This window comes from Carcharodon carcharias, chromosome 11, assembly GCF_017639515.1.
Source record: "Carcharodon carcharias isolate sCarCar2 chromosome 11, sCarCar2.pri, whole genome shotgun sequence".
NCBI classification, from domain to species: Eukaryota; Metazoa; Chordata; class Chondrichthyes; order Lamniformes; family Lamnidae; genus Carcharodon; species Carcharodon carcharias.
Genome location: NC_054477.1, coordinates 34,507,825 through 34,534,714, shown reverse-complemented (window position 1 = coordinate 34,534,714; position 26,890 = coordinate 34,507,825). Strand labels below are relative to the sequence as shown.

General features: G+C 44.3%; 1 protein-coding gene across 1 annotated transcript in view; it reads left to right on the top strand.

The window, feature by feature from the left end:
* Positions 1-5,962: 5,962 nt before the first annotated feature.
* Positions 5,963-26,890, top strand: part of LOC121283866 (serine/threonine-protein kinase Nek5-like) — a 62,362-nt gene continuing 41,434 nt past the window's right edge. Inside the window, exons 1-5 of the mRNA XM_041198667.1 lie at positions 5,963-6,083; positions 9,542-9,682; positions 14,979-15,075; positions 16,977-17,074; positions 26,182-26,265. Coding sequence (XP_041054601.1) covers positions 6,081-6,083; positions 9,542-9,682; positions 14,979-15,075; positions 16,977-17,074; positions 26,182-26,265 — 423 coding nt within the window. The 5' untranslated portion in view covers positions 5,963-6,080. The remainder of the gene's footprint in view (positions 6,084-9,541; positions 9,683-14,978; positions 15,076-16,976; positions 17,075-26,181; positions 26,266-26,890) is intronic.

The window sequence follows — 26,890 nt, the reverse complement described above, 5'->3', positions numbered from 1 at the left end:
ATTTCCACCAATCAGGTTTCTGTCCCTGCCATAGTACCGAAATGACTCTTATCAAAGTGACAGATGGAATCCAAGTGCCTGTGACAAAGGTAAACTTATCCCTCCTCATTCTAACTGTAGCTTTTGACACAGATGTCCACCTCATCTTCCTTTAAGCACAACTCTACTGTCATCCAGTTGGGTGGGACTACACTCAACTGGTTCTGTTCTTATCTATCTAATTAGAACCAGGGAATCAGCTACAATAGCTTCTCTTCCTGCTGCTACACTGTTATCCCACATGTCTCCAAGGATCCATCCAGGGCCCCCTCCTATTTCTCATCTACATATGGCTCCTTCACAACATAAGAAAACTCAAATCAAGACAAAAATACCTGGAAAAACTCAGCAGGTCTGACAGCATCTGCGGAGAGGGATACAGTTGACATTTTGAGTCTGTATGAACCTTCATCAGAACTAAAAAATATAGAAATGAGATGAAATATAAGCTGGTAGAGGGGAGTGAGACAGGAGGAGCTCAATAGGGGGCAGTGATAGTTGGAGGCCAAGAAGAGTCTGTCAAAGATATCATAGACAAAAGGACAAAGGGGTGTTGACAGTGGTGATATTATCCAAAGGATGTGCTAATGGGGTAACAAGCAGGACAAGCTAGTGGCAGATGGCCCTAGTGGGTGTGGGGTGGAGGGAAGAGATCAAAATGGGCTAAAAGGTGGAGATGAAACAATAGATCAAAATAAATTTTAAAATAGGTGGGAAAAGAAAAATATATATATTTTAAAATTATAAATTATTGGATAAAGGGGGATCGGAAAGGGGGTGGGGATGGAGGAGAGAGTTCACGATCTGAAATTGTTGAACTCAATATTAAGTCCAGAAGACTGTAAAGTGCCTAGTCGGAAGATGAGGTGCTGTTCCTCCATAAGAAAACTCACTGTTGGTTTTCACATGTACACTAATGACACTGAAGTCTAACTCACTACCATTCTCTTTTGTTGTCTCTTACTACAAACAAGTTAGCAGGGGTGAACTGACTCCTCTCTTTGTTCTACTCCTGATTTGGTTATAACAGAGTTTGAATTTAAAAGGTAGGTGTTATTGCCAATTTAAGTTATATTGAACCATGTATATAGCTTGGTGTAAGAAATAAAGCCATTCAGGTTAAAGTTAACAAGTAAAGAGTTTTAATGCTCAAACTCACAAAGGTAAAGATGCACAAATTATTCACAGGAGAATTAAAATATACAAAAATGTCCATTAATGCAAAAACAATACACACATAATCCTCCCCTGCCCCGAGCAAGCAAAAAGTAATAAAACTCTGGAGAAAGAATATCAGATCTAAAAAAACTTGGCCAAGTAATAAGTAAAGTCAGGAAAAAAATTCATGGATCGTCCAGAGGCTTGTTTACAGATGAAAGGTCCCTTGCTGCAGTGGAGTAGTGGGTCTGCAATCGTGGCTGGTTGATTCAGAATTCTCCTTTAACAACTCCATTTGCAGCAATTAGGTCTTCTGGTGGGTTTTTCAAATCATGAACAGCTCAGTTTTGATGAGAGAGGTTTCAGAAGAAAGAAATGACATAAGGCTGTTACACCTGTGGCAATCTCTCTGACTATTCAAAATCCAAAATCTTCATCTAAGAGCTAGATCATGTAACCACTCTTTGAAGGCTCCATAGACTCTGTGTCTCCATAAAAATCCGCTTGTGCCCTTTGCGAATGCAACATAGTAGCTGCTGTAAGCCCGAGTCCTTTCCTTAGCAAAAGGTGTTCTATGCAAAAAATTCAAAATATATATATATTGATGTTCTTTTTCATTCAAGGGACGTGGGCTTTGCCGTCTAGGCCAGCATTTATTGCCCATCCCTAACTGCCCTTGAGAAGGTGGTGGTGAGCTGCCTTCTTGAACCGCTGCAGTTCATGTGGTGTAGGTACACCCACAGTGCTCTTAGGGAAAGAATTCCAGGATTTTGACCCAGTGACAGTGAAGGAACAGTGATATATTTCCAAGTCAGGATGGTGTGTGGCCTGGAGGGGAACTTCCACGTTGTGGTGTTCCCAGGTATCTGCTGCCCTTGTCCTTCTAGATGGTAGTGATCATGGGTTTGAAAGATACTGCCTAAGGAACCTCAGTGTGCTTCTGCAGTACATCTTGTAGATGGTACACACTGCTGCCACTGTTCATTGGTGGTGGAGGGAGTGAATGTTTGTGGATGTGGTGCCAATCAAGTGGGTTGCTCTGACCTGGATGATGTCGAGCTTCTTGAGTGTTGTTGCAGCAGGCTTTTCCAGGCAAGTGGAGAGTATTCCATCACACTCTAACTTATTTTTTATTCATTCACGGGATGTGGGCTTCACCGGCTGCACCAGCATTTATTGCCCATCCCTAGTTGCTCTTGAAAAGGTGGTGGTGAGCTGCCTTCTTGAACCACTGCAGTCCATGTGGTGTATGTATACCCACAGTGCTGTTAGGAAGGGAGTTCCAGGATTTTGACCCAGCAACAGTGAAGGAATGGCAATATATTTCCAAGTCAGGATGATGAGTGACTTGGAGGGGAACTTCCAGGTAGTGGTGTTCCCATGCATCTGCTGCCCTTGTCCTTTCAGGTGGTAGTGGTCATTGGTTTGGAAGGTGCTGTCAAAGGAGCCTTGGTGAATTCCTGCAGTGCATCTTGTAGGTGGTGCACACTGCTGCTACTGTGCGTCGGTGGTGGAGGGAGTGAATGTTTGTAGATGTGATGCCAATCAAGCGGACTGCTTTGTCCGGATGGTGTCCAGCTTCTTCAGTGTTATAGGAGCTGCACTCACCCGGGCAAGTGGGGAGTATTCCATCACATTCCTGACTTGTGCCTTGTAGATGGTGGACAGGATTTGGGGAGTCAGGAGACGAGTTACTAATTGCACAATTTCTAGCCTCTGACCTGCTCTTGTAGCCACAGTATTTATATGGCTAGTCCAGTTCAGTTTCTGGTCAATAGTAACTCAGGATGTTGATGGTGGGGGATTCAGTGATGGTAATGCCATTAATGCCAAGGGGTGATGGTTAGATTCTCGCTTGTTAGAGATAGTCTGCCACTTGTGTGACACGAATGTTACTTGTCACTTGTCAGCCCATGCCTGGATAATGTCCAGGTCTTGCTGCATTTGGACATAGACTGCTTCAGTATCTGAAGAGTCACAGATGGTGCTGAACATTGTGCAATCATCATCAAACATCCCCACTTCTGACCTTATGATGGAAGGAAGGTCATTGATGAAGCAGCTGAAGATGGTTTGGCCTAGGACACTACCCTGAGGAACGCCTGCAGTGATGTCCTGGAGCTGAGACAACTGATCTTCAACAGCCCCAACCACCTTCCTTTCTCCAACCAGTAGAGAGTTTTCCCCCTGATTCCCATTGACTCCAGTTTTGATAGGGCTCCTTGATGCCAAACTTGGTCAAATGCAGCCTTGAGGTCAAGAGCAGTCACTCACACCCTCCTCTGGAGTTCAACTCTTTTGTCCATGTTTGAACCAAAGTTGTAATGAAGTCAAGGACTGAGTGGCCATGGTGGAACCCAAACTGAGTGTCAGTAAGTAGGTTATGGCCAAGCAAGTGCTGCTTGATAGCACTGTTGATGACCCCTTCTATCACTTAACTTAGGATTGAAGGTAGGCTGATGGGCTGGTAGTTGGCCGGGTCGGATTTGTCCTGTTTTTTGTGTACAGGGCATATCCGGGCAATTTTCCACATTGCTGGGTAGATGCCAGTCTTGTAGTTCTACTCAACAGCTTGGTTAGGGGCACGGCAAGTTCTGGAGCACAAGTCTTCAGCACTATTGCCGGAATATTGTTAGGGCCCGTAGCCTTTGCACTACCAAGTGCCGTCAGCCGTTTCTTGATATCAGGTGGAGTGAATCGAATTGGCTGAAGGCTGGCATCTGTGCTGCTGGGGACCTCTGGAGGAGGTCTGTGTGTCCAGTTGATGATATTATAAATTAATATTTTATACAACACATCTTCATAACACTCTAAACTGTCATACTGCTTGTCTGACTTGAGTACTGGATGAGCGGAAATTTGAGCTCGAGTCGAGCTTCTGACCACACTCCAAACCACCACTAAGCTGCCCTTTTCTACATCTATCACATAGCTTGACTCTGGACTGCCTCAGCTCATCTGCTGCAGAAACCCTCATCTATGCCTTTTTTAAAATTATTCACTAACAAGTTGTGAGCATCACTGGAAAGGCCAGTTGTTATTGCCCGTCAATAATTGTCCTTGAAGAAGGCGGTGGTGAGACAATTTACAAATATGTATCAGCAGGATTCCTGCATCCCCACCAATTAACTGAGAGACTCCGTTCGGGACAACAAGAGAAAAGCTTGCTTCTTTTAACCAATTTCTTCATGGATTTCAACAAATCTTCTGGAAAACAAGGTAAATTGAATGACTAAGCTGCAGCCCACGTGGTGTAGTTGCGCCCACAGTACATGACAGGTTTTAAGCAGATACACAGGAAAGAAAAGGGGCAGGAGGGGGTTGAAGAAGTGAAGGAAGTGTTTGTGATGGGTGAAGGCTGGTGAGATTAAATGACAATAGGGATAATGGTACAAAGCAAAAGGAGCTAATAATGGGACAAGTAAAGGAAACAAAAAATGAGTCTGGGGAAGATATAAATGGCAATAGCAGAAACATCACCAACAGCAGCCATGCAAGAAACAATGAGGGCAGAAGTTAAAAACTGAATCTGTTGAATTCAGTGTTGAGTCCGGAAGGCTGTTAAGTGTGTAATCAAAAGATGAGGTGTCACTCCATTGAGCTTCATTGGAATGGTGTAGGAGGTCGACAGAGAAGCCAATGTGGGACTGGGGGTGAGAATTAAAATGATAGGTGATCAGAAGGTTGAGAGTCACATTCCCAATCTGCATTTGGTCTCTCCATTGTTGAGGAGACTGGCCCATGAGCAGCAGATATAGTCTTTATACTTTTCCCATTTCATGGGACATGAGCATTGCTGGCAAGGCCAGCATCTATCACCCATCCCTAATTGCCCTTGAACTGGCTGGCTCGGCCATTTCAGACTTATATTCTGGCCAGACTATATAAGCATAGCAGATTTATGTTCCTAAAGGGGCAATTTATGAACCAGATGGGTTTTTTTTTACAACAATGGATGATAGTTTCACAGTCACATTATTTTAATTACCATTTAAATTCCACCAGCTGCCACAGTGGGATTTGAACCCCAGTCACCAGTGCATTACTAGCCTGGGTCTCTGAATTATTAGTCCAGTGACATTATCACTACGATACTAACTTTCCCAATAGTGTGCTAAATTGAAAGAAGAACAAGTTAAGTGCCAGTTTTACTTGGAAGGAGTGTTTGATTATTTTGCTCTTCTTCTTTGACAGTCTCTACTCTTCTGATTGGCCAATCAGGGTGACTGACTGTCTCTGTGTCTGTCAGATTCAAGCTGCAGTGCATGTTGGACATTGGAGTTCTGCTGCCTTGGAGCAGCGGCCTTGGCTTTCGTGCACCGAGAGTCTTTGTGACTACAAAGAGCCAGACTGCTCTGCTCTGTCAGGGACTCCGGGCACCGTTCATGAAGCGAGGGAGCCCCGTGGCGCGATTATCCTTTACTCTAACCAGAGGAAAGTGGCAAAATAATTGATACTTAATTAATCTTCCCTTGTTTTATGTTTGTAAGTATTTGAAAACTTTTTGCAGGTCTCGTTTTAAAGCCTGACTTCAGATGAACTGATCTCAGCAAGTGTCAGAGAGCTTTGTGTTGCCTTGTCGCCATGGCAACGCTCTGGGACATACGAATGTTTGGTGCGAATTATTATTGGTCCCTGAAAAAGCAGTTGGTGAAAAAAAGGTTGGAATTGTCACAACGAGTTAGCAAACAGTATTAAATGTATACACCAGAGGAATTAACTCTGTAGTTTACTTTTAAAGTCCTGCAGTTTATTGTTGAGGATACAGGAACCTGCTGATGTACATTTGGAAGAACGACTTGTAGCGAATATTAACAGAGGATCGAGAGCTGGAAGGTGTGTCTTCAGATTCACCCTAATTTTGGAATTCCCTGTTAAGGATTATGGTTAGTAATAATTGGGTTTAATACTAAGAAACCTTAAGTGTGACAGGTGCTCTTGGTTGATAGATTTTACAGCCTTATCTCTCCCTTACCCCGAGCTACATCATATTTTTAATTATGGGATATGAGCGTCACTGGCATGACCAACATTTATTGCCCATCCCTAATTGCCCTTGAGCTTGCTACAATGCTGCTGGCGAGGGAGTTTCAGGATTTTGACCCAGCGGCAGTGGAGTGGCAATATAGCTCTAATTCAGGATAGTGTGTGGCTTGGAGGGGAACTTGCAAGTGATGGTGCTCCCATGTGCCCGATGTCTGTGTTCTTTCTCGGGGGTAGAGGTTGTGAATTTGGAAGGTGCTGTCCAGCCTTTGCTGCACTGCATCTTGTAGATGGTACACACTGCTGCCACTGTGGGCCAGTAGTGGAGGAAGTGAATGTTTCATGTGTTGGATGGGCTGCTGATCAAGGGGGCTGCTTTGTCTTGGTTGGTGTCAAGTTTGTGTTGTTGGAGCTGCACTGATCCAGGCAAGTATCCCTGCATCACACTTTTGTCTTATGCCTTGGAGATGGTGGACAGGCTTTGAGGAGTCAGGTGGTGAGCTACACACTGCAGAATTCACATTCTCTAACCTGCTCATGAAACCACATTATTTATGTAGCTAGTCCAGCTACATTTCTGGTCAATGACAACCCCCAGGATGTCGATGGTGGGGTTTTCAATGATGGTAATTCTGTTGAATGTCAAGGGGAGATGGTTAGATTATTGTTGAAGAGTCATTGCCTGGCACTTGTGTGTCGTGAATGTTACTTGCCATTATCAGCCCAAACCCGAGTGTTGTCCAGGTCTTGTTGCACATAGGCAGGGACTGCTTTGGTATCTGAGGAGTTGCAGATGATACTGAAACAGTGTAACTGTGCATTGAACAAATAACTCTTTCCAATCTGTATTCACACCTTCTATTTTAATTTATTCCCCATTATTGCACTTTCTTCAGTTTTCTGTATGGAATTACCACCTTCTATTGATAATGCTGCTAATTTTCTCCTCACTTTGAAAGTATTGTCATAAACCTTTAACCGTCAACATTTTCAAAAGCGACAAGGGAAAAATAAGAAAAGCAATTTTAAATGTTTACTTTTTGACATACTTAAAATCCCCAACAAGAAGTCATAACCTGGAGGCTTGAGAAGATTCATTTATGGGCAAGAGGTAATCATTAGCAGTTATCAGACGTTAAAAGGATACTTGCACTGTTAAGTACTAGGCTTTCTGTAGGGAGTTTGTTGGACATTTGATGTGAAAATGCATCAGCTGCATGAAAGTCACTGGAAGATTAAGTGCTTTTTTGCAATGCTAACAGTGGAGGAGTAGAAGTAGACCAGCAACCTGTGGCAATTCACAATTCACAAGGTATTGCCTCCTTGACACAAGGTGCTGATTGATTGCACATTGATAGCAACATGTATTGTTCGTTCTTATACCATTACTTTTTCATCAAATTCCAAACCATTATTTTGTCCTACGAGTAGTATTGCTTCTAATTGAACCAGCTTGGGATGGATATCTGTTTATAGTGGTTTATAATTAGGGTTTTGGGGGCGAAACTTGCCCTTTGAGATAGATATAAATAGCTGATAGCAATTTGGTAGCCTGTTTCACACTTGGTCTAGTTTGTTGTTCTAGCTTTTTCTAAAATAAAATTGGTTGGAGTGTATAACCAGCTGCCAATTTGCTATTATTTATTTTATGCTGCTTTTCAAGCCAAATTTCACCCTCTGTGTCAACATTCTCCTCTGGCAAGGCAAAGAGGAGCTTTTGTACATGCCATCTCACATGCATATACAGAACAAAAACAGAAATACCTAGAAAAACTCAGCAGGTCTGGCAGCATCGGCAGAGAAGAACAAAGTTGACGTTTCAGGTCCTCATGACCCTTCAACAGAACTAAGTAAAAATAGGAGAGGGGTGAAATATAAGCTGGTTTAAAGTGGGGTGGGGGGGTCGGGGGGGGGAGAAGTGGGGGGGAGGGGTGGTTGTAGGGACAAGCAAGCAGTGATAGGAGCAGATAATCAAAATATGTCACAGACAAAAGAACAAAGAGGTGTTGAAGGTGGTGATATTATCCAAAAGAATGTGCTAATTAAGAATGGATGGCAGGATATGCAAGGTACGGATAGCTCTAGTGGGGGTGGAGTGAAATAAGACTAAAAGGGCATAAAAGGTATAGATTTAAAAATAATGGAAATAGGTGGGAAAAGAAAAATCTATATAAATTATTGGAAAAAACAAAAGGGAGGGGGGAGAAATGGAAATGGGGTGGGGATGGAGGAGGGAGTTCAAGATCTAAAGTTGTTGAACTCAATATTCAGTCCGGAAGGCTGTGAAGTGCTTAGTCGGAAGATGAGGTGCTGTTCCTCCAGTTTGCATTGAGCTTCACTGGAACAATGCAGCAAGCCAAGGACAAACTGGAGGAACAGCACCTCATCTTCCGACTAGGCACTTTACAGCCTTCTGGACTGAATATTGAGTTCAACAACTTTAGATCTTGAACTCCCTCCTCCATCCCCACCCCCTTTCCGTTTCTTCCCCCTCCCTTTTGTTTTTTCCAATAATTTATATAGATTTTTCTTTCCCCACCTATTTCTATTATTTTTAAATCTATACCTTTTATGCCCTTTTAGTCTTATTTCACCCCACCCCCATTAGAACTATCTGTACCTTGCGTGTCCTGCCATCCATTCTTAATTAGCGCATTCTTTTAGATAATATCACTACCTTCAACACCTCTTTGTTCTTTTGTCTGTAGCATCTTTTGGTTATCTGCTCCTATCACTGCTTGCTTGTCCCTACAACCACCCTTCACCCCCACTTCTCTCTCTCTCTACCCCCCCCCCCCAACCTTAAACCAGCTTATATTTCACCCCTCTCCTATTTTTACTTAGTTCTGTTGAAGGGTCATGAGGACTCGAAACGTCATCTTTGTTCTTCTCTGCCAATGCTGCCAGACCTGCTGAGTTTTTTCAGGTATTTCTGTTTTTGTTTTGGATTTCCATCATCCACAGTTTTTTGTTTTTATATTTTTATTTTTATGCATATACAGAACTCTGGTCATGGCCATCTAAATACTAATTAATAATTAAATATGAATACTGGCAAAAGACAAAAATAGGACAGTAGTTTTCTGTTGTCATTAAAAATAAAGTCTGAAATCATAGTATTCTGGTTAGCCTGGGAACTTCACAAAATTCTTACTGTAACATGTAAAGTTTTACTGTGTCCTGGGGTAATCTGAAGTGGTTTGAGACTGTCTCCTAAACAGTGCCTGCCTAAGTGCAATTTGAACAGTTTGACACCCAAGTCATACCACACATTTTCTGTCAATTGTAACAATGCAATATCTGCAGTAAAGCTTGTCTGTGGGTCAGTTTGCAATTAGAAAAATGTATTTTTCTATTTCAGGTTTCTTACAGATTAACTGCCACAATGGATAAATACGAAGTAATTAAACTCCTTGGTGAAGGAGCGTTTGGAAAAGCTTTCTTAGTTGAAGCTAAAGATGACAACAGGCAGGTTGTAGTAAAAGAGGTTAAAACAGCAAAGGTGAGGCTGAAATCTGAAATAAGTCAATTTCTATTGGATTATATTCTAATGTGAAAATGTTGGTAGATTTGAGATATGTAAATGTTCATCTTATACATCTTATAATTTTGTGAGGCAAGAAAATTGTTTAATGTTGCTAATAACAGAAATTCTTAAAGCCAGTTTGTGCTTTGTGTTTACAATAATTTCTCACTTAACAGAGCTTATTAAAATGTCAATGAAATTCTCTCGAATTATATACTTGATCCATGATGAAGATGATATGGAGCAGATTTGTCATGGTTAAATAAGGCTTAGAATCTTAGCTTTTAGCTCGATAGCACTCTATGGAGATGCAAGTGCAGGCCCACTTGGTACATTTCATGATCAATTGGTAAGATTTGGTAACTCAACATATGGAGAATTGAAAGCAAAGACTGTTATCTGATATGGTATACAACATGAAATGGAGAATACCAGTATACTGCCTGGTGAATTGGGGAATGTATCCTCCACCGGACAAAATGTCAGCATTACATATCACCGAATAAAATGGCAAGTTAAAGAAAACCAAAAAGCTGATAAGGAGTTTATGACCTTCAACAACAGCTTGCAGTTGTATTGCCCCTGTAACACAGAAAATTATCCAAAGGTACTCCAGAGGCCTGAGGAAAAATGAATAGCAACCCATATAAGGATTCATAGCAGAGGTGATCAAAAGCTTGGTCAAAGGGGGTGAATTTCAGGGAGGCTTTTAAAAAAGAGAGGGAGATGTATTTAAGGTGCGTATTAGGGAGGGAATACCAGAATGTGTGGTCCAGGTGGCTGAAGGTAAGGTTGCCATTGGTGGATTAAAGGAAGCGGGATGCAAAGGCAAGAGTCAGGGGAACAGAGTTTGGGTCGGGGAAGTAACATATTTAGGGAGGGGTGAGAGCTTGGGAAGATTTAAACATAAGAATGAGCAGCATAAACATAAGCCATTGCTCTCTAATATGGTAGAATAATTTTGTGTATTTATATGGTATAAAATGATTCTGCACTGACTCCTCAAATAGAAAATATCAGTATTTCTTTCATTGAAAAGAAAATCCATTAGATTTTTGGCTACTTGAGTGGAAAGGTTACTTAAGGCTGGAACTTATCTCTGAAGTGCATTCCATTCGTGGTGCAGGGGGCTGGAGTGGGTGAAGTTAGGAACAGGAAACCCAAGGATGGTTTTCTGATCATCCTGCAATTTTTAGCTACAGAACATCTTGTAGCTTTTTTTCTATGGGTTCCTTGCCTATAGCCAACCTGATTGACAGCTTGACTGTTCAGTGGGAAAGCCTGCATGGCTGATCTGATTGTGACCTCAACTCCATGTCGTCCTGTCTACCTGTTGTACCATTGATTCCCTTGTCAATCAAGAATCTATCTAACTCAGCCTTAAAACTATTCAAGGACCTTGCCTCTACTCCTCTCTATGGAACATAATTCCACAGACTAATGGCCTTCAGAGAAAAAAATTCTCCACATCTCCGTCTTAAATGGGAAACCCCTTTATTTTTAAACGGTATCACCTAGTTTTATTCTCTCCCACAAGGGGAAGACATCCTCTCCAGTCCCCTCAGGATCTTATATGTTTCAATAAGATCACATCTCATCCTTCTAAGCTGCTATGGATACTGGCTCAACCTGTCCAACCTTTCATCATAAAATAAACTCTTCACCCTAGGAATGAGTCGAGTGAGCCTTCTCTGAACTGCTTCTAACGCTATTATATCCTTTTTCATGAGTAAGGAGACCAAGAATGTACACAGTCCTCCAGGCATGGTCTCACCAAAGTCTTGTAAGATTATAGCAAAACGCACCTACTTTATATTCCATTCCCCTTGCAATAAATAATAACATTCCATTTGCCTTCCTAATCACTTGCTATATCTGCATACTAACTTTTTGTGACTCATGTACCAGGACACCCAGGTCCCTCTGTACCAAGTTCTGCAATCTCTCCATTTTAATAGGGTACTGCATTTCTATTCTTCCTGCCAAAGTGCATGATACTCCACCTGTCAATTTTTGCCCACTCATTTAACCTATCTAAATCCCTTTGTAGACCATATCCTCCTCACAATTTACTCTGCTTCCCAAATTCAAATTATCAGCATATTTAGCAACCATACATTCGATCCCTTTGTCTAAGTCATTCATGTAGGTTGTAAAAAGTTGAGGCCCGAGCACTGATTCCCACTAGTTACAGCTTACCAATCTGAAAATAAATCATTTATCCCTGCTGTCTGCTTCTTGTTAGCTACCCAGTCCTCTATCCGTAATAATATATGTTACCCCCTACACCATGAGCCTGACTTGCTGAGTATTTCCAGCATTTTCTGTTTTTATTTCACTTATCTCATGGATTCAATCCTTTCTGCCTTTTCAATTGCAACTTTCCCATTGAACATAGAAACCCTGTCAACAGTGATTAAAAATAGAAACAGTATTACAATTAAGGCATGCAGCCTATTTAAAATATTTAAATAACTAGCCTCCTGACAGCAGATTGGTCACCTGTCTCTTGTCTTGCCTCCGATAATACTGAAAGTGGGTAGGTTTGAGGTAGGCTGGGTTCCCTTTCTGATTTTTTTGCTTTTTAACACCACACCTGAACAAAACGCACCCTTTTTCAGGAGTTAAAATTTTCTGCTTTGTATCTAATGTTCTGTCTGCATTGTTGATTCCCTTCTCATAACTTTTATGATCGTTACTTTAAAAACAAAACTGGTCAAATTTAAAAAGAAAATCTTGTGGTTTGTATTGGTGCACAGTTTAATTTTTTTGTTTGCTTAAGTGAAATAATCCCATGATCCAGCTCAGTTAAGCTCAAATCACAGGATTAATTTAGTTGAAATGGTTGTAACAAAACATATCAAATATGTTGTTCTGCAACTCATTATTCAAAGCTTTCTAACCCTAACCATCTCCCTTTTACTATGGATTTCCAATCACTGTACCCCTCTATCCCTCACCGGGATGCCCTGTGAACCCTCCAATTCTTCCATGAATGGAAGCCCAACCAGTCCTCATCCATCACCACCACCCTCCTATTGGCTGCACTTGTGCTTATATTGAACAACTCCTTTGACTCCACTCATTTCCTTCAAATGAGAGCCCATTTCAGGATTAACTATGCCTGCCATTTTGTGAAATATGTGGAATATTCTTTGTTCCAGTCCTACACAGGTCCCCTCCTTCACTTATTTTTCCAATTCATTATTGACACTAACAGTGCGGATTACTGCTTTGCCCCGAACTGGAAAATATATCAATTTCTCTTCCAATTTCCACTTCTACCTTGCCTTCAATTGATCCATCTCGTCCCTTCCCATTCATCACTTCTCTATCTCCATTTCCGGGGATAAACCACCAACCAATACCTACCATAAAACTAGTCTCTCACAGCTACCTTGATTATTCTTTCTCCTATGCTGCTGTAAGGGCTTTATTCCATTCTCCCAGTTCCTCTGTCATTGTTGCACCCTTTCTGGTAATGCCATGTTCAACATCAGTCTTCCAATATGCCTTCCATTTTCCTAAAGTAAGTAGTTCTTTCCACCAAGGTTAACAAGGACCTTGACCATGTCCATCACTGCTGATACACTGCTGATCTCACTCTTTCCTCTCCTTCCCAGAACCACAATAGGGTTTCCCCTTGTTCTCACCTTCTATTGAATAATGGAAGCTAGTGGGGTGAAACATTCTCCATTATTTCTACCACCTCTAGGGCAATGTCACTACCAAACACATCTTTCCCTCCTTTCCCCCTTCAGCATTCCAAGGAGATGGTTCTCTTGGCAACACCATGATCCACTCTTTGATCGTCCCCAACACTTGCACCTTGCAAATGCAGAGACGCGTTACCTGACATTCACCATCCCCCTTCCCACTGTCCAGGACCTAAACACTCCTTCCAGGAGAAACAGCATCTAGTTGTACTTCTTCCAAGTTAATATTGTGTCTTTGCTGTTCCCAAAACAGTCTCCTCTATATTGAAGAGACCAAACACAGAGCAGATTGGGTGGTCGCTTTGCTGAACATCTACATTCATTTTGCAAGCATGACCCCGAGCTTCCCATTTTAATTTTCCCTTCCAATCCCTCCGACCTCTTTATCTTCAGCTTCCAGCACTGTTCCAGTGAAGCTGAAATGGAAGCTCAAGGAACAGCCCCTTATCTTTCGATTGAGCACTTGACAGCCTTCCTGAGTCATTGAATTCAATAATATCAGATCATAATCACAGCTTCCATTTTTCCAGACAGTGGGTGCTGGTAATAATTATGCTGTTGGCATTTGTAACTTTTCTAGGCCTATATTTTATTTGTAATTACTATTTTATTATTTTATTTGTAATTTGTAATTAAGAAGGCAGATGGAATTTTGGCCTGTATTGCTAGGGGGTTGGAGTTTAAAAAAGGGAAGTCTTGTTATAACTGTACAGGGTGTTGGTGAGGCTGCATCTGGAGGACTGTGTATAGTTTTGGTCCCCGTATTTAAGAAAGGATATACTAGCATTGGAGGCTGCTCAAAAGAGATTCACTAGGCTGAATCCTGGGGTGAAGGGGTTGACTTATCAAGAACGGCTAAACAGGTTAGGCCTTTATTCATTAGAGTTTAGAAGAATGAGGGGTGATCTTATTGAAACATACAAGAGTCTGAGGGGGCTTGACAGGGTAGATGTTGAAAAAATGTTTCCACTAGTGGGGGAATCTCAAACTAGGGAACGAAGTTACAGAATTAGGGACAGTCATTTAAAATGAGATACAAAGACATTTTTTCTCTCAGAGGGTAGTGAATACCTGGAATTCTCTACCACAGAGAGTTGTGAAGGCTAGATCACTGAAAGTATTTAAAGAGGAGGTAGATAGATATTTGAAATATTGTGGAGTTGAGGGCATGAAAGATTAGTTGAGGCCTGGGGCAGATCAGCCATGATCTTATTGAATGGCAGGGCAGGCTTGAGGGGCCAAGTGGCCTACTCCTGCTCCTATTATGTTCTTAGTTACCCCATTATCAGTCCCTTTGACTTGCCCCATCATACGTTTGGTCTCTTAACAACTTGTGCTGTCTACTCTATCACAGATATGCACTTTTATTCTTTCCCCCCTTTTCCCCTTTCCTGCCTCAGTGCTTGCTTAAAACCTGTTACCTCTCTAGTCTTTGCCAGTTCTGATGAAAGGCCAGCAACCTGAAACATCAACGCCATTTCTCTCTGCATAGATGCTGCCTAGCCTGTTGAGTATTATAACTCATTATAGACTTATATTTTTGTGTTTACTTTCAGATGCACTGGAAAGAAAAAGAAGCTTCCCTTAAAGAAGTGACATTTATGGAAAAAATGAAGCACCCCAACATTGTTACATTTTTGGATTCATTTGAAGGTCTTTAGTTGTCTGAAAGAAAAGCCAAATACTGCAGATTTTTAGTTGTCTGCTGATGTAATGTAGTAGTACTCATAATATAAGCCTAGAAAGTCAATTTTTAAAAAAATCATTCATGGGTTTTGGGCAAGCATTTATTGCCCATCCCTAGTTGCCCTTGAGATGGTGGTGGTGAGCTGCCTTCTCAAACCATTGCAGTCCAGGTGGTGTAGGCACACTCACAGTGCTGTTAGGGAGGAAGTTCCAGGATTTTGATCAGCAACAGTGAAGGAACGGTGAGATATTTCCAAGTCAGAATGGTGAGTGACTTGATGGGGAACTTCCAGCTGGTGCTGTCCCCATTTATCTGCTGGTCTCGTCCTTCTAGATGGTAGTGGTCGTGGGTTTGGAAGATGCTGCCTAAGGAGCCTTGGTGAATTCCTGCAGTGCACCTTGTAGATGGTACACACTGCTGCTGCTGTGTGTTGGTGGTGGAGGGAGTGAATGTTTGTGGATGGGTGCCAATCAAGTGGGCTGCTTTGACCTGGATGGTGTCAAGCTTCTTGAGTGTTGTTGGAGCAAGTGCGGAATATTCCAAAACACTCCTGACTAGTGCCTTGCAGATGGTGGACAGGCTTTGGGGAGCCAGGAGGTGAGTTACTCGCCGCAGGATTCCTAGCCTCCAATGTGCTCTTGTAGCCACAGTATTTATACGGCTAGCCCAGTTCAGTTTCTGGTCAGTGATAACTCCCAGGGTGTTGATAGTGGGGGATTCCGTGATAGTAATGCCATTGGCATTAAGGGCCGATGGTTAGATTATCTAATTGTGACCCATATTCCATCACTCTGTTCCTCAGAACATTTTTCAGTCCACTTAGCTCTGAGTCTCTAGTGAAGATCTGCCCAGCCATGAAATCTTGACAGAGCAAACATTCAGCACTATCCCTTCTCCCTTACCTCCCTCTGCAGCAATAAAATGCTATTAGGAGATAGGGTAACTCAGAACCCTTAAGGCATGTAAAAAGGTTATATTAAAACTACAGACTAATGGCCTCAACATTATGGAATTCACACATAATCTAGGCTGACCCTTCAGAGAGTGCTGCATTTTCAGAAGAAGGCCCAAACAGTTAAATATTTTCACTTTCTTTGTAAAGACAGACCAGGAACAGCAGGATTGCTCCTTTGGTCAACACAAGTATTGGTCTCCCATGTCCTGTAATCCTGTCCCCTGCCATCCAACCTGCAACGCTCTTGGGGAACCTCCTTCAACACACCTACCTTCATGTTGGCGGACAATCAATGACTGCCCAATTGTCTGAAGGACAACAGTCACTTCCTTCCAAACCCATGTCCGCTACCATCTAGAAGGACAACGACAGCAGATGCATGGGAACTCCACCACGTGGAAGCTCCCCTCCAAGCCTCACACCATCCTGACTTGGAAATATTTCATTGTTCCTTCACTGTCGCTGGGTCAAAATCCTGGAACTCCATCCCACCCCCCAACAGCACTGTGGGTGTACCTACACCATATGGACTGTTGGGGTTCAAGAAGGCAGCTCACCACCACCTTCTCAAGGGCAATTAGGGATGGGGAATAAATGCTGGCCTAGCCAGTGGCATCCACATCCCATGAATGAATAAAATAAACCTCTTGCTGGCACCATATTAAAAAGGCCTGGGAGTTCGAAATATCCTGGACATGTTTTCTGTTATAGTGTTTCTAACTCATCCTGCCCCCACTGCCTGCACAAAACTTTCCATGATCTGTGGCTGGAAAGGGTTTGTTCAATAGTTCATTAAAATACATTTAGAAATGTACAAATAAAGGAGATATATTTGCTTATAGGATTGACATTTAAAAAAAATGACTTGGGAGTGATTTACAAATGGAATGATTTTTTGCTCTCATTATACAGAGGGGCAAAACCTGTATATAGTCATGGAGTATTGTGACGGTGGTGACATGATGCGTAGAATCAACATGCAGCATGGAGTTTGCTTTGCAGAGGAGCAGGTAAGAACTAAAAACAATCTCTGTACTCATTAATTAGAAATTCTGGTAGAGTGGGAAAGTTGAAGTCCCCAGATTGTTATTGGGGTATGTAAGAGAGGGAGGAACTGTGTCTTTCTTTGGAGTAAACCTGAACTTCTTCCCATGCATCCCATTTCTTTTTAACTCATTCACAGGATGTGGGCATCGCTGGCTGGGCCAGCATTTATTGCCCATCCCTAATTGCCCTTGAGAAGGCGGTGGTGAACTGCCTTCCTGAACCACTGTCGTCCCTGTGCTGCAGATACACCCACAGTGCTGTTAGGGAGGGTGTTCCAGGAATTTGACCCAGTGACAGTAAAGGAATTGCGATATATTTCCAATTGATAGATTTTTGATTAACAATAATGTAAAGGTTATGGGGATAGTGTAGGTAAAAGGCAGTGAAGTGTTCAATCGGCCATGATTGTATTGAATGGTGGAGAAGGCTCAACAGGCTTAGTGGCCTTCTCCTGTTCCTAAGTCAGGATGGTGAGTGGCTTGGAGGGGAACTTCCAGTTGGTGGTGTTCCCATGCAAGTGCTGCCCTTTTCCTTCTAGATGGTAGCGGTCATGGGTTTGGAAGATGCTGCCTAAGGAGCCTTGGTGAGTTTCTGCAGTGCACCTTGTAGATGGTACACATTGCTGCCATGTTCATCGGTGGTGGAGGGAGTGAATGTTTGTGGAAGGGGTGTCAGTCAAGCAGGCTGCTTTGACCTGGATGATGTCAAGCTTCTTGAGTATTGTTGAAGCTGCACTCATCCAGGCAAATGGAGACGATTCCATCATACTCCTGACTTGTGCTTTGTAGATGGTGGACAGGCTTTGGGGAGTCAGGAGGTGAGTTCCTAGGTGCAGGATTCCTAGCATCTGACCTGCTCTTGTAGCCGCAGTATTTATATGGCTAGCCCAGTTCAATTTCTGGTAAATGGTAACCCACAGGAAGTTGGTTGTGTTTATTGGAGGTCAGTTATCTCAGCTCCAGGACATCACTTCAGGAGTTCCTCAGGGTAGTGTCCTAGGCCCAACCATCTTCAGCTGCTTCATCAATGACCTTCCTTCCATCATAAGGTCAGAAGTAGGGATGTTCGCTGATGATTGCACTATGTTCACCATCCATGACTCCTCAGGTACTGAAGCAGTCCATGTCCAAATGCAGCAAGACCTGGACAATATCCAGGCTTGGGCTGACAAGTGGCAAGTAACATTTGTGCCACACAAGTGTCAGGCAATGACCATCTCCAACAAGAGAGAATCCAACCATTGCCCCTTGATGTTCAGTGGCATTACTATCACTGAATCCCCCACTATTAACATCCTGGGGGTTACCATTGACCAGAAACTGAACTGTACTAGCACCACATCCACTAACATTCACTCCCTCCACCACCGACGCATAGTGTGTACCATCTACAAGATGCACTGCAGGAATTCACCAAAGCTCCTTAGACAGCACCTTCCAAACCCACTACCACTACCACCTAGAAGGACAAGGAAAGCAGATAGGTGGGAACACCACCACCTGGAAGTTCCCCTCCAAGTCACTCACCATTTTGACTTGGAAATATATTGCCATTCCTTCACTGTCGCTGGGTCAAAATCCTGGAACTCCCACCCTAACAGCACTATGGGTGTACCTACACCACATGGACTGCAGAGGTTCAAGAAAGCAGCTCACCACCACCTTCTCAAGAGCAACTAGGGATGGGCAATAAATGCTGGCCCAGCCAGTGAAGCCCACATCCCGTGAATGAATAAAAAAAAACAGATGTTGATAGTGAGGGATTTAGCAATGATAATGCAATTGAATGTCAAAGAGAGATGGTTAGATTCTCTGTTGTTGGAGATGGTCATTGCCTGGCACTTGTGTGGCACGAATGTTACTTGCCACTTGTCAGCCCAAGCCTGGATATTGTCCAGGTCTTGCTCCATTTGGACGTGGACTACTTCATTATCTGAGGAGTTACGAATGGGGCTGAACATTGCACAATCATCAGCGAACACCCCCACTTCTGACCTTATGATGGAAGGAAGGTCATTAATGAAGCAGCTGATGGTGGTTGGGCCTAGGACACTACCCTGCGGAACTCCTGCAGTGATGTCTTGGAACTGAGATGATTGACCTCTAATCACAATAATCTTCCTGTGTGCTAGGTATGACTCCCACCAGCAGAGAGTTTTCTTCCAGTTCCTATTGACTCCAGTTTTGCTAGGGCTCCTTGATGTCACACTCAGTCAAATGCTGTCTTGATAGCAAGTGAGTCACTCTCACTCACCTCTGGAGTTCAGCTCTTTTGCCCATGTTTGAACCAAGGCTGAAAGAGGTCAGAAGTTAAGTAACCCAGGCGGAACCCAAACTGAGCGTCAGTGAGCAGGTTATTGCTAAGCGAGTGCCAGTTGATAGCACTATTGCTGACCCCTTCCATCACTTTACTGATGATGGTGCCTACTGGGCGCAATGGAGGCCTGCTGCATTGTTCTCTATCCCTAGTCTGGCCGAAGGCCATCAAACAAGGTCACCAATCCTGCATGGGAGGTGGTGGCAGCAGTTGTCAGTGCCAATGCCCTGAGAAAGAGGACAGCCACGCAGTGCTGAAAGAGGATGAAAGATCTCCTCCAATTCGCCAGGGTAAGTCACTCTTCTCATCACTCTCAACTCACACACTCACAAACCCATCACACATCCACAGGGATCTCACTCACTGCCAGTTCAAGGGACATCACCATTCACTGCCTCACACACACCTTCATCTGCCCTGCAGATCATGTCCTCATCCCATCCGTAGCACCACTCACCACCCACACACGCCAGGCATCCTTCCCATCCAGCCTGGCAGGTGTGCTCTCTATCTGTTTTCATGCGGGACAAGTTGGCACACAACAAAAGGGAGAGGTTGCAGACTGGCAGTGGAATGCTCAATAACAAGGTTCTTACAGACTTTGAAAATAGAGCCACCCAGAAGGCTGGTGATGAGCTGGACCGTTCCTGTGCTGATGGTGAGGTCAGTGGTTCTCAAACAAGTGAGGATCCAGCAGTGCAAAATCCATCGGACAACCACACTATGAGTGAGTTCCCCTGTTCTGCAGTCCCTGCCATGCACTAATTGTCTCTCCTTGCTTTCACAGGCACATCTGGAAGCAGCTGAGTGGGTCCATGACCCAGGACCTTGACTCAAGCCCTGAAGATACCACGGAAGAAGAATCTGATGACACTTTAATTGAAGACCTGTCACAGTGCTTACCCACACCCTCCACCATTGCAGAGACACACACCTTGTTGGCACCTAGTTCTAGAGTAGCCTCGGGGTCACAATCTGGTGAGCACATCTCACTGCCTGATCCACAGCAGGCGGTGGCAGAGACTTCCCAGGTTTCCGGCACCCAGAGGACAGCTGGAGGCCAGAAATCTGTTGAGTCTGAGTCAGATGACGAGCCTCTGGACTCGGTCATACCTCAGTTGCTGGAACTGCAAAGGCAAGCTCTGGAACATCAGTACGGAATGTCTGCTGCACTCCTCAGATTGCAAGGCACCTTGGAGGAGTCCGTCCATATTCAGTCTGAGGGGATAGCGCCAGCATGCCAATGCACCGAGGTCAACACTGGTTGGATGGCGGCCGCCATGGAGACCTTGGTCCAGGACATTGGCCTGCACTGCTGTGCGGGCTGAACTCCATCACTGACGCCATAGTTGTCCTCCAACAGTCTCAACATGAAAGGGATTCGGGGAATTGCGATCTCACTTCAGCTTCCCCTTCTCCTCAAGGAGTCAGCTAGGGGCCATCCGGCACCCATAAGGAGGAGGATCAGCAACTCAACACCCCGGGGCCATCCACCCATGTGACTCTGGGAATGTCCGGCTGATCCAAATCCTCTCTTCCTGTGACCCCTGTAGTTCCAGCTCAACAGACTGGGGAGGGTACAGCTGGCCCACAGCAAGTCACCCAGAGAATGCTGTGGCCCTCCAGGTGTTGGCCCTCCAGAGGATGCCCGCCAAGGTCATCACAGACAGGGCGTAGCAGTCAGCAGGCTGCCTCCACCTCCACTGTGGATGTCGGGGGAGCATCAAGATGTAGCGGCTGTGTTAGGAAGGTTAAGGAGATGTTGTTGCACAACCTTGGCATGGGTGTTAATCACTTGTACATAATGTTCACTATTGTAAATAAACTCCCAAGAATTTCTTCTTGCCTATGGCTCCTTGTTATGATGACCAGTGTTCACGTCACTCAGATATGAAACTTTGGTTCCTGTAAAAGATAAGGGCAGGTTTCTCAGTCCAAGGCCTCTTCCCTGTATTTTGTGCAGACTTCAGGCCAAAGTGATGATCCGTCTTCACACTCACTGGACACATTAGTGATACCTGCACCTTGATGGTGCTTGTCATCGTAGTGCAACACCCTCTGGGGGCTGTATTGCGGTGCTCCACTGGACCTGTCGAGACACTGGAACCTCATTTTCAAAATGCCTATCATTTGCTCCGCCAATGTCCAGGTTGCGGCATAACCCTCGTTATACCGTCGCTCTGCTGCAGTTTGAGGCCTCCGCACTGGCGGGATCAGCCACATCCCCTGTGGGTAGTTCTTTTCTCTGAGGACCCAATCCTGCTGAGACCTGCTGAGGATGTAGGAGTCGTGGACGTTCCCTGGGAATCGTGTGCAGACCTGTAGGATTTGTTTGTAGTGGTCGTGCACCAGCTGAACACCAGCAAGTGGAAGCCCTTCCGATTGACATAGTTGATTGCTTGTTGCCACAGATCTAAACGTCACGTAAGTGATATCGATGGCATCTTGCACCTGTGGAAAAACAGAGATTTGTGCAAGTCCCAATGCTCTTGCTTTCTGGCTTCCCTGATCTCGGGTGAAATGCACAAAGTTGTGTGCCTTTGCGAAGATGGCCTCCTGTGACCTCTTGGATACACTTGTACATGGAGGCTAGTGAGATCCTGCACAGGTCACCTGTGGAGCACTGGAAGGAGTCACTGGCATAAAAATTGAGTGCCACGGTCACACTCACGGCCATTGGCAGTGGATGCCCTCCAGTTCCCTGTGGCGCCAAATACTGCAGCAACTGGCATATGTGACCGATCAGTTCCCTAGACCTGTGCACTTTTCGGTGACACTGGTTCTCAGTCATCTGCAGGAGTGACAAATGCCGTCTGTAGACCCTGGGTCTAGCAAAGTACCTATGAGCGCCTGCTCTGTGGATCTTCAGCTGCATGCATTGCAGGCCCTGCTACCCCTTCATCTTGAGGGAGGTGCTCCTCCCTTTGCTGAGCCAGACGCCTCTCCCACACTCTTCTTCTTCTTCTTCTCTGCTCCCTGTAAGCCATGAGGCATACCGCTAAATCACAAGGCATCATGATCCTGATGTTCTCCTCCTGCAGGATTAAAGAGAGAGACACGTGGGTTAGCATGTGCCCTTAGAACCTCTCTTGGTTAAGTCTGAAGGCCCCTTCACACATGCAGGAGAGTGCTGGCCACCACTTGGATGGCCAGTGTGTCGTGCGGTTCATGGCTGAGTGAAACCCCACCCACCTCCGCCCCCACTCCAATTGACCGATTGGCGGCAGCTTTGGCCACTGGACTATAAGCTGTGCTCTCAGCTCAAGCACAGGCATTCTCCTAACCCGCACTGCAGGGCTGCGCTGTTAGCTTGAACCATAATAAATACTGGTTCAAATCCTAAAAAAGACATTGCAAGGGGCTGTGAGCACCTCCACCAGTGACTGCACCATGGCCACCTTTCACAAAGGGATTCTACAACTTGCCCAGTCAGCCAATTGCTCTGCTGCCCTCTAAAACACACATTAATTTGAAGTCTGTGCCCAGGAGTGAAAAGTTCTGGAGCATTTGGTGACAGTTTCATGCTTTTGATTTGCTTGAGTGGGCAGGAAAGCTTCAGAGGCCCGACCTCAAGCGTGTCAATAGAGCTGCAACTGAACAGTCTCAGCTGTGGAAGAATGCTCACCTTTGACAGGCTTTTCCAAGTGTGTGGCCGTTTCCCTCACCACCCTCCCCTCACCCCCCTGGCATGTGCTTGTGTACTTCCTTCAGTCTGCTGCCTTCCCCTCTGACCACCCCCTCCCAACCCTGCTGTGACCTGCACTGGAGCCCTTGCCCCGGCATTGCATTGAAAGTGAGCTGGGGAAAAGGGACTTGCCTGTGCCCCCAACAAAGGTGTGGCACCTCTTCCTTGACATTCTATGGGCAATGCTGGTGAGCACTGTGCAAGGTTGTGGGTACTCACCACCGAGTTCTCCTCGAAGTTCAGGCGTCCAGGTGCATGCCTTTTAAAGACAGTCGGGAAGCACGCAGTTCTGAAGTCACGCTGACGTGGGGGGGTAAATTGGACGTGGAGGGATGATTCCGGTGAGCAGGGCTTACAATGAGAGGCTAAAGTATTGAAATTAGGTTCCCAATGTGCGGCGGCGGGAAACACAGTCCGCCAATGACGGTGGAGCGGACGACCACAAGCTGGTTTCACAATGGCGTAAAACTGATTTTTGACCTTCTCGTTATATTGTCCCCCCTGCCCATCAGGATGCCCGATGCCAACGGGACCAGATGATTTCACCCTCAGAATGGGGGTCAACATTGATGGCCAATGATAACTGAAAGACTTCTACTCTGATATTTTAACGGCAGATTATGGATTGTGGCTTTTGGAGCTAGTTTATATTTATTCACTGTGATTTCTCCCTTGATCTTTCCATATTTAATTTTTTTAAAAATGCTGTACTGAGCTCCACCTGATATAAATAGGACTTAGGAGCAGGGGTAGGCCATTCAGCCCTTCAAAGCCTACTCCATCATTCAATAAGATCATGACTGATCTGGTTGTGGTCTCATGTCCACTTTCCTGTCTGCACCTCATAACCCTTGACTCTGTCAAGATCTATGTAATTCAGCCTTGAATAAATTAAAAAAACCACCCTCCAGTGGGGAAGCGAACTCCAAACTCTAACGACCCTCAGAAAAAAAAATTCTCCTCATCTGTTTTATTCTTAAACTGTGTCCCCCAGTTCTGGTTTCCCCCACAAGAGGAAACATCCTCCTGGTATCCACCCTATCCAGTCCTCTCAAGATCTTAAATGTTTCAATAAGATCACCTCTTATTCTTCTAAAGGTGTTTGATAAGTAGCCACATCAAAGGTTCCTACACAAGGTAAGAGCACATGGTGTTGGGATAACATATTAGCATGGATAAAGGATTGGAAAACTAACGCAAAGCAGACAGTCAGGAATTCACCAAGGCTCCTTCAACAGCGACTTCTAAACCCATGACCACTACCATCTAGAAGGAAAAGGGCAGCAGATAGATAGGAACACCACCACCTGGAAGTTCCCCTCCAAGTCACACACCATCCTGACTTGGAAATATATTGCCATTCCTTCATTGTCACTGGTCAAAATCCTGGAACTCCCTCCCCAACAGCACTGTGGGTGTACCTACACCACATGGACTGCAGCGGCTCAAGAAGGCAGCACACCACCACCTTCTCGGGGGCATCTAGGGATGGGCAATAAATGCTGGCCCAGCCAGTGAAGGCCAAATCCCATGAATGAATAAAAAAAAAAAATTTTTTTTTCGATGGGTCTTTTTCAGATTGACAAGCTGTAACTAGTGGAGCGCCAAAGGAATCAGTGCTGGGTATTGGCCTAACTTATTCAACCTTTCATCATAAGATAAGCCTTTCATCCGAGGAATGAGTTGAGTAAACCTTCTTTGAATTGCTTCTAAAGCAAATATATCTTTTTTTCAAAAAGGAGACCAAAACTGTACACAATACTCCAGGTGTGACCTTAGCAAGGCACTATGCAGCTGCAATAAAACTTCCCCACTTTAATATTCTTGCAATAAATGTCCAACTTCCATTTGCCTTCCTAATCACTTGCTGTACCTGCATACTAACCTTATGGCCAGAATTTTTAGCTCGCCGAGCGGGCGTGCACCTGATCTGACCAAGCGCAAAATGACACACGATGACGTCAAGAGTCGGCAGCTCACCCGCCGGCAATTAAAAGGCCTTTTAAGGCCATTAAAAAGGTAATTGAAATAAATTTTTCACTGCCCATCCAAACTTATGGTTGGCGGGCGAAAAGACCAAGCGGCCTTTGCATTTTTTAGGAAACCTCATCCACGGGCGGGATGAGGTTTCCAACAGCTATTAAAAATTAAACAAAAATGAAAACATTTAATTAATACCATGTCCCTGCCCATGTGACAGAGTCACATGGGAGGACATGTTTTATAACATTTTTTAAATCTTTATTTTTAATGTTTTAAGCTGTTCATCTTTCTCAGGCAGCTCCGTGCCTCAGGGAGCTTTTCCAGCGCGCACCCGCACACATACGTGAAGTTCGCGCTCGCCCTCCTCCCCCTCTCCGCACAAGCAGCGCTGCCGCTCACTTTTCACACTGAGCGGACCTTAATGTCCCATCAGTGTGAAATCACCATCTGGCCCTGATCGTAGCCGCACCCCCTCCACCCCCCACCAATCCTCCCCTATGTGATTCATGTACCAGGAAACCCAGGCCCCTCTGTACCATTGAGTTCTGCAATCTGACTCCATTTAAATAGTATACTGCTTTTCTATTCTTCCTGCCAAAATGGACAAGTTCACATTGTTCAAGAAGTTCACAAGTTCAAGAATTAGGCAAGCGGCTGCAACCAGTGAAAGTCGAGGCTGGGGGTGATCAGTTGGGGGTAGATGAGAGCGGGCTTTCTATGGCAATTGGGGAGGCTGTGCCTACAAGAAGTTCTGAGAAAGGCAAGTTTAAAAAGCTTGCCTTGGCCTCCCGTGTCATGATTCTGCTGCCAGGCGCAAAGAGTGTCAGACTTTCCCTGACTTGAAGTGAAGGTTATTTTGCTGTGCCCAAGGCCTGTGACTTTTGAACGTGAAGTATGGTCCTGCCTGCGGGAGCCCCACCGACGCTGTCATAAAAACTGCAGTGACTGGGAGCTACATTTTTCAAATTTTAACCCCTCACATGCCACTCTCCTTGGGCTACCATGGTTAAAATCTTGACCATTAGTTTTCATACTTAATTGGTTTTGTGGTCAAAAATACGTGATTGACATTCCTTTTTTCTTAAGGTCTTGGACTGGTTTGTGCAAATCTGCTTAGGGCTGAAGCACATTCATGACAGGAAGATCCTGCACAGAGATATCAAAACACAGGTAAATGTTAGAAGGGGTCAAAACCAGGCATGTAATAAAAATCAGATGTGTTGAATCCTTTTGGAATTGTGGCAGAATTTTTGTGTTGTTTTAGAGAACATTTTACACTCAAAACATTTTATGATCCTAAATATTAATGTATCAAACTATTTAACTAGATAATGTCTGCTTTAAAGGCTCAGGTACTGAATCATTCCCAGTGGTTCTGAACTATTACTGTTACACTCCAACCATTTGAACTGAAGTTGATTAAATTACAGGCAAGCATGATGAGATTATCTAAATTTAATAGATGTCAATACTTTAAGTGAACACCATTATAGGTGATACTATTCTGTGCCTCTCTAGCCATATAACTAAATTATGAGAGTTTTCCGAAGATTCTAAATTCTCGCCTCCACCAATCGGAGTCCACTTGTCAACCAATCAGCACTCTTTTCTCATGCAGTATAAATTGCTCCCTTTACATTTGGTATTCTTGTGAGTTGTCCAGGTGAATACAAGACAAAAAGCTTTGACAGAATGTCTTTTTTCAGCAATACTCATGTTCTAAATTTGTGTGAAACTCCTGTATATTCTGGTCACCACCCATTGTCTCTTTTGTGAATGGTTTATGGTCCCTTTA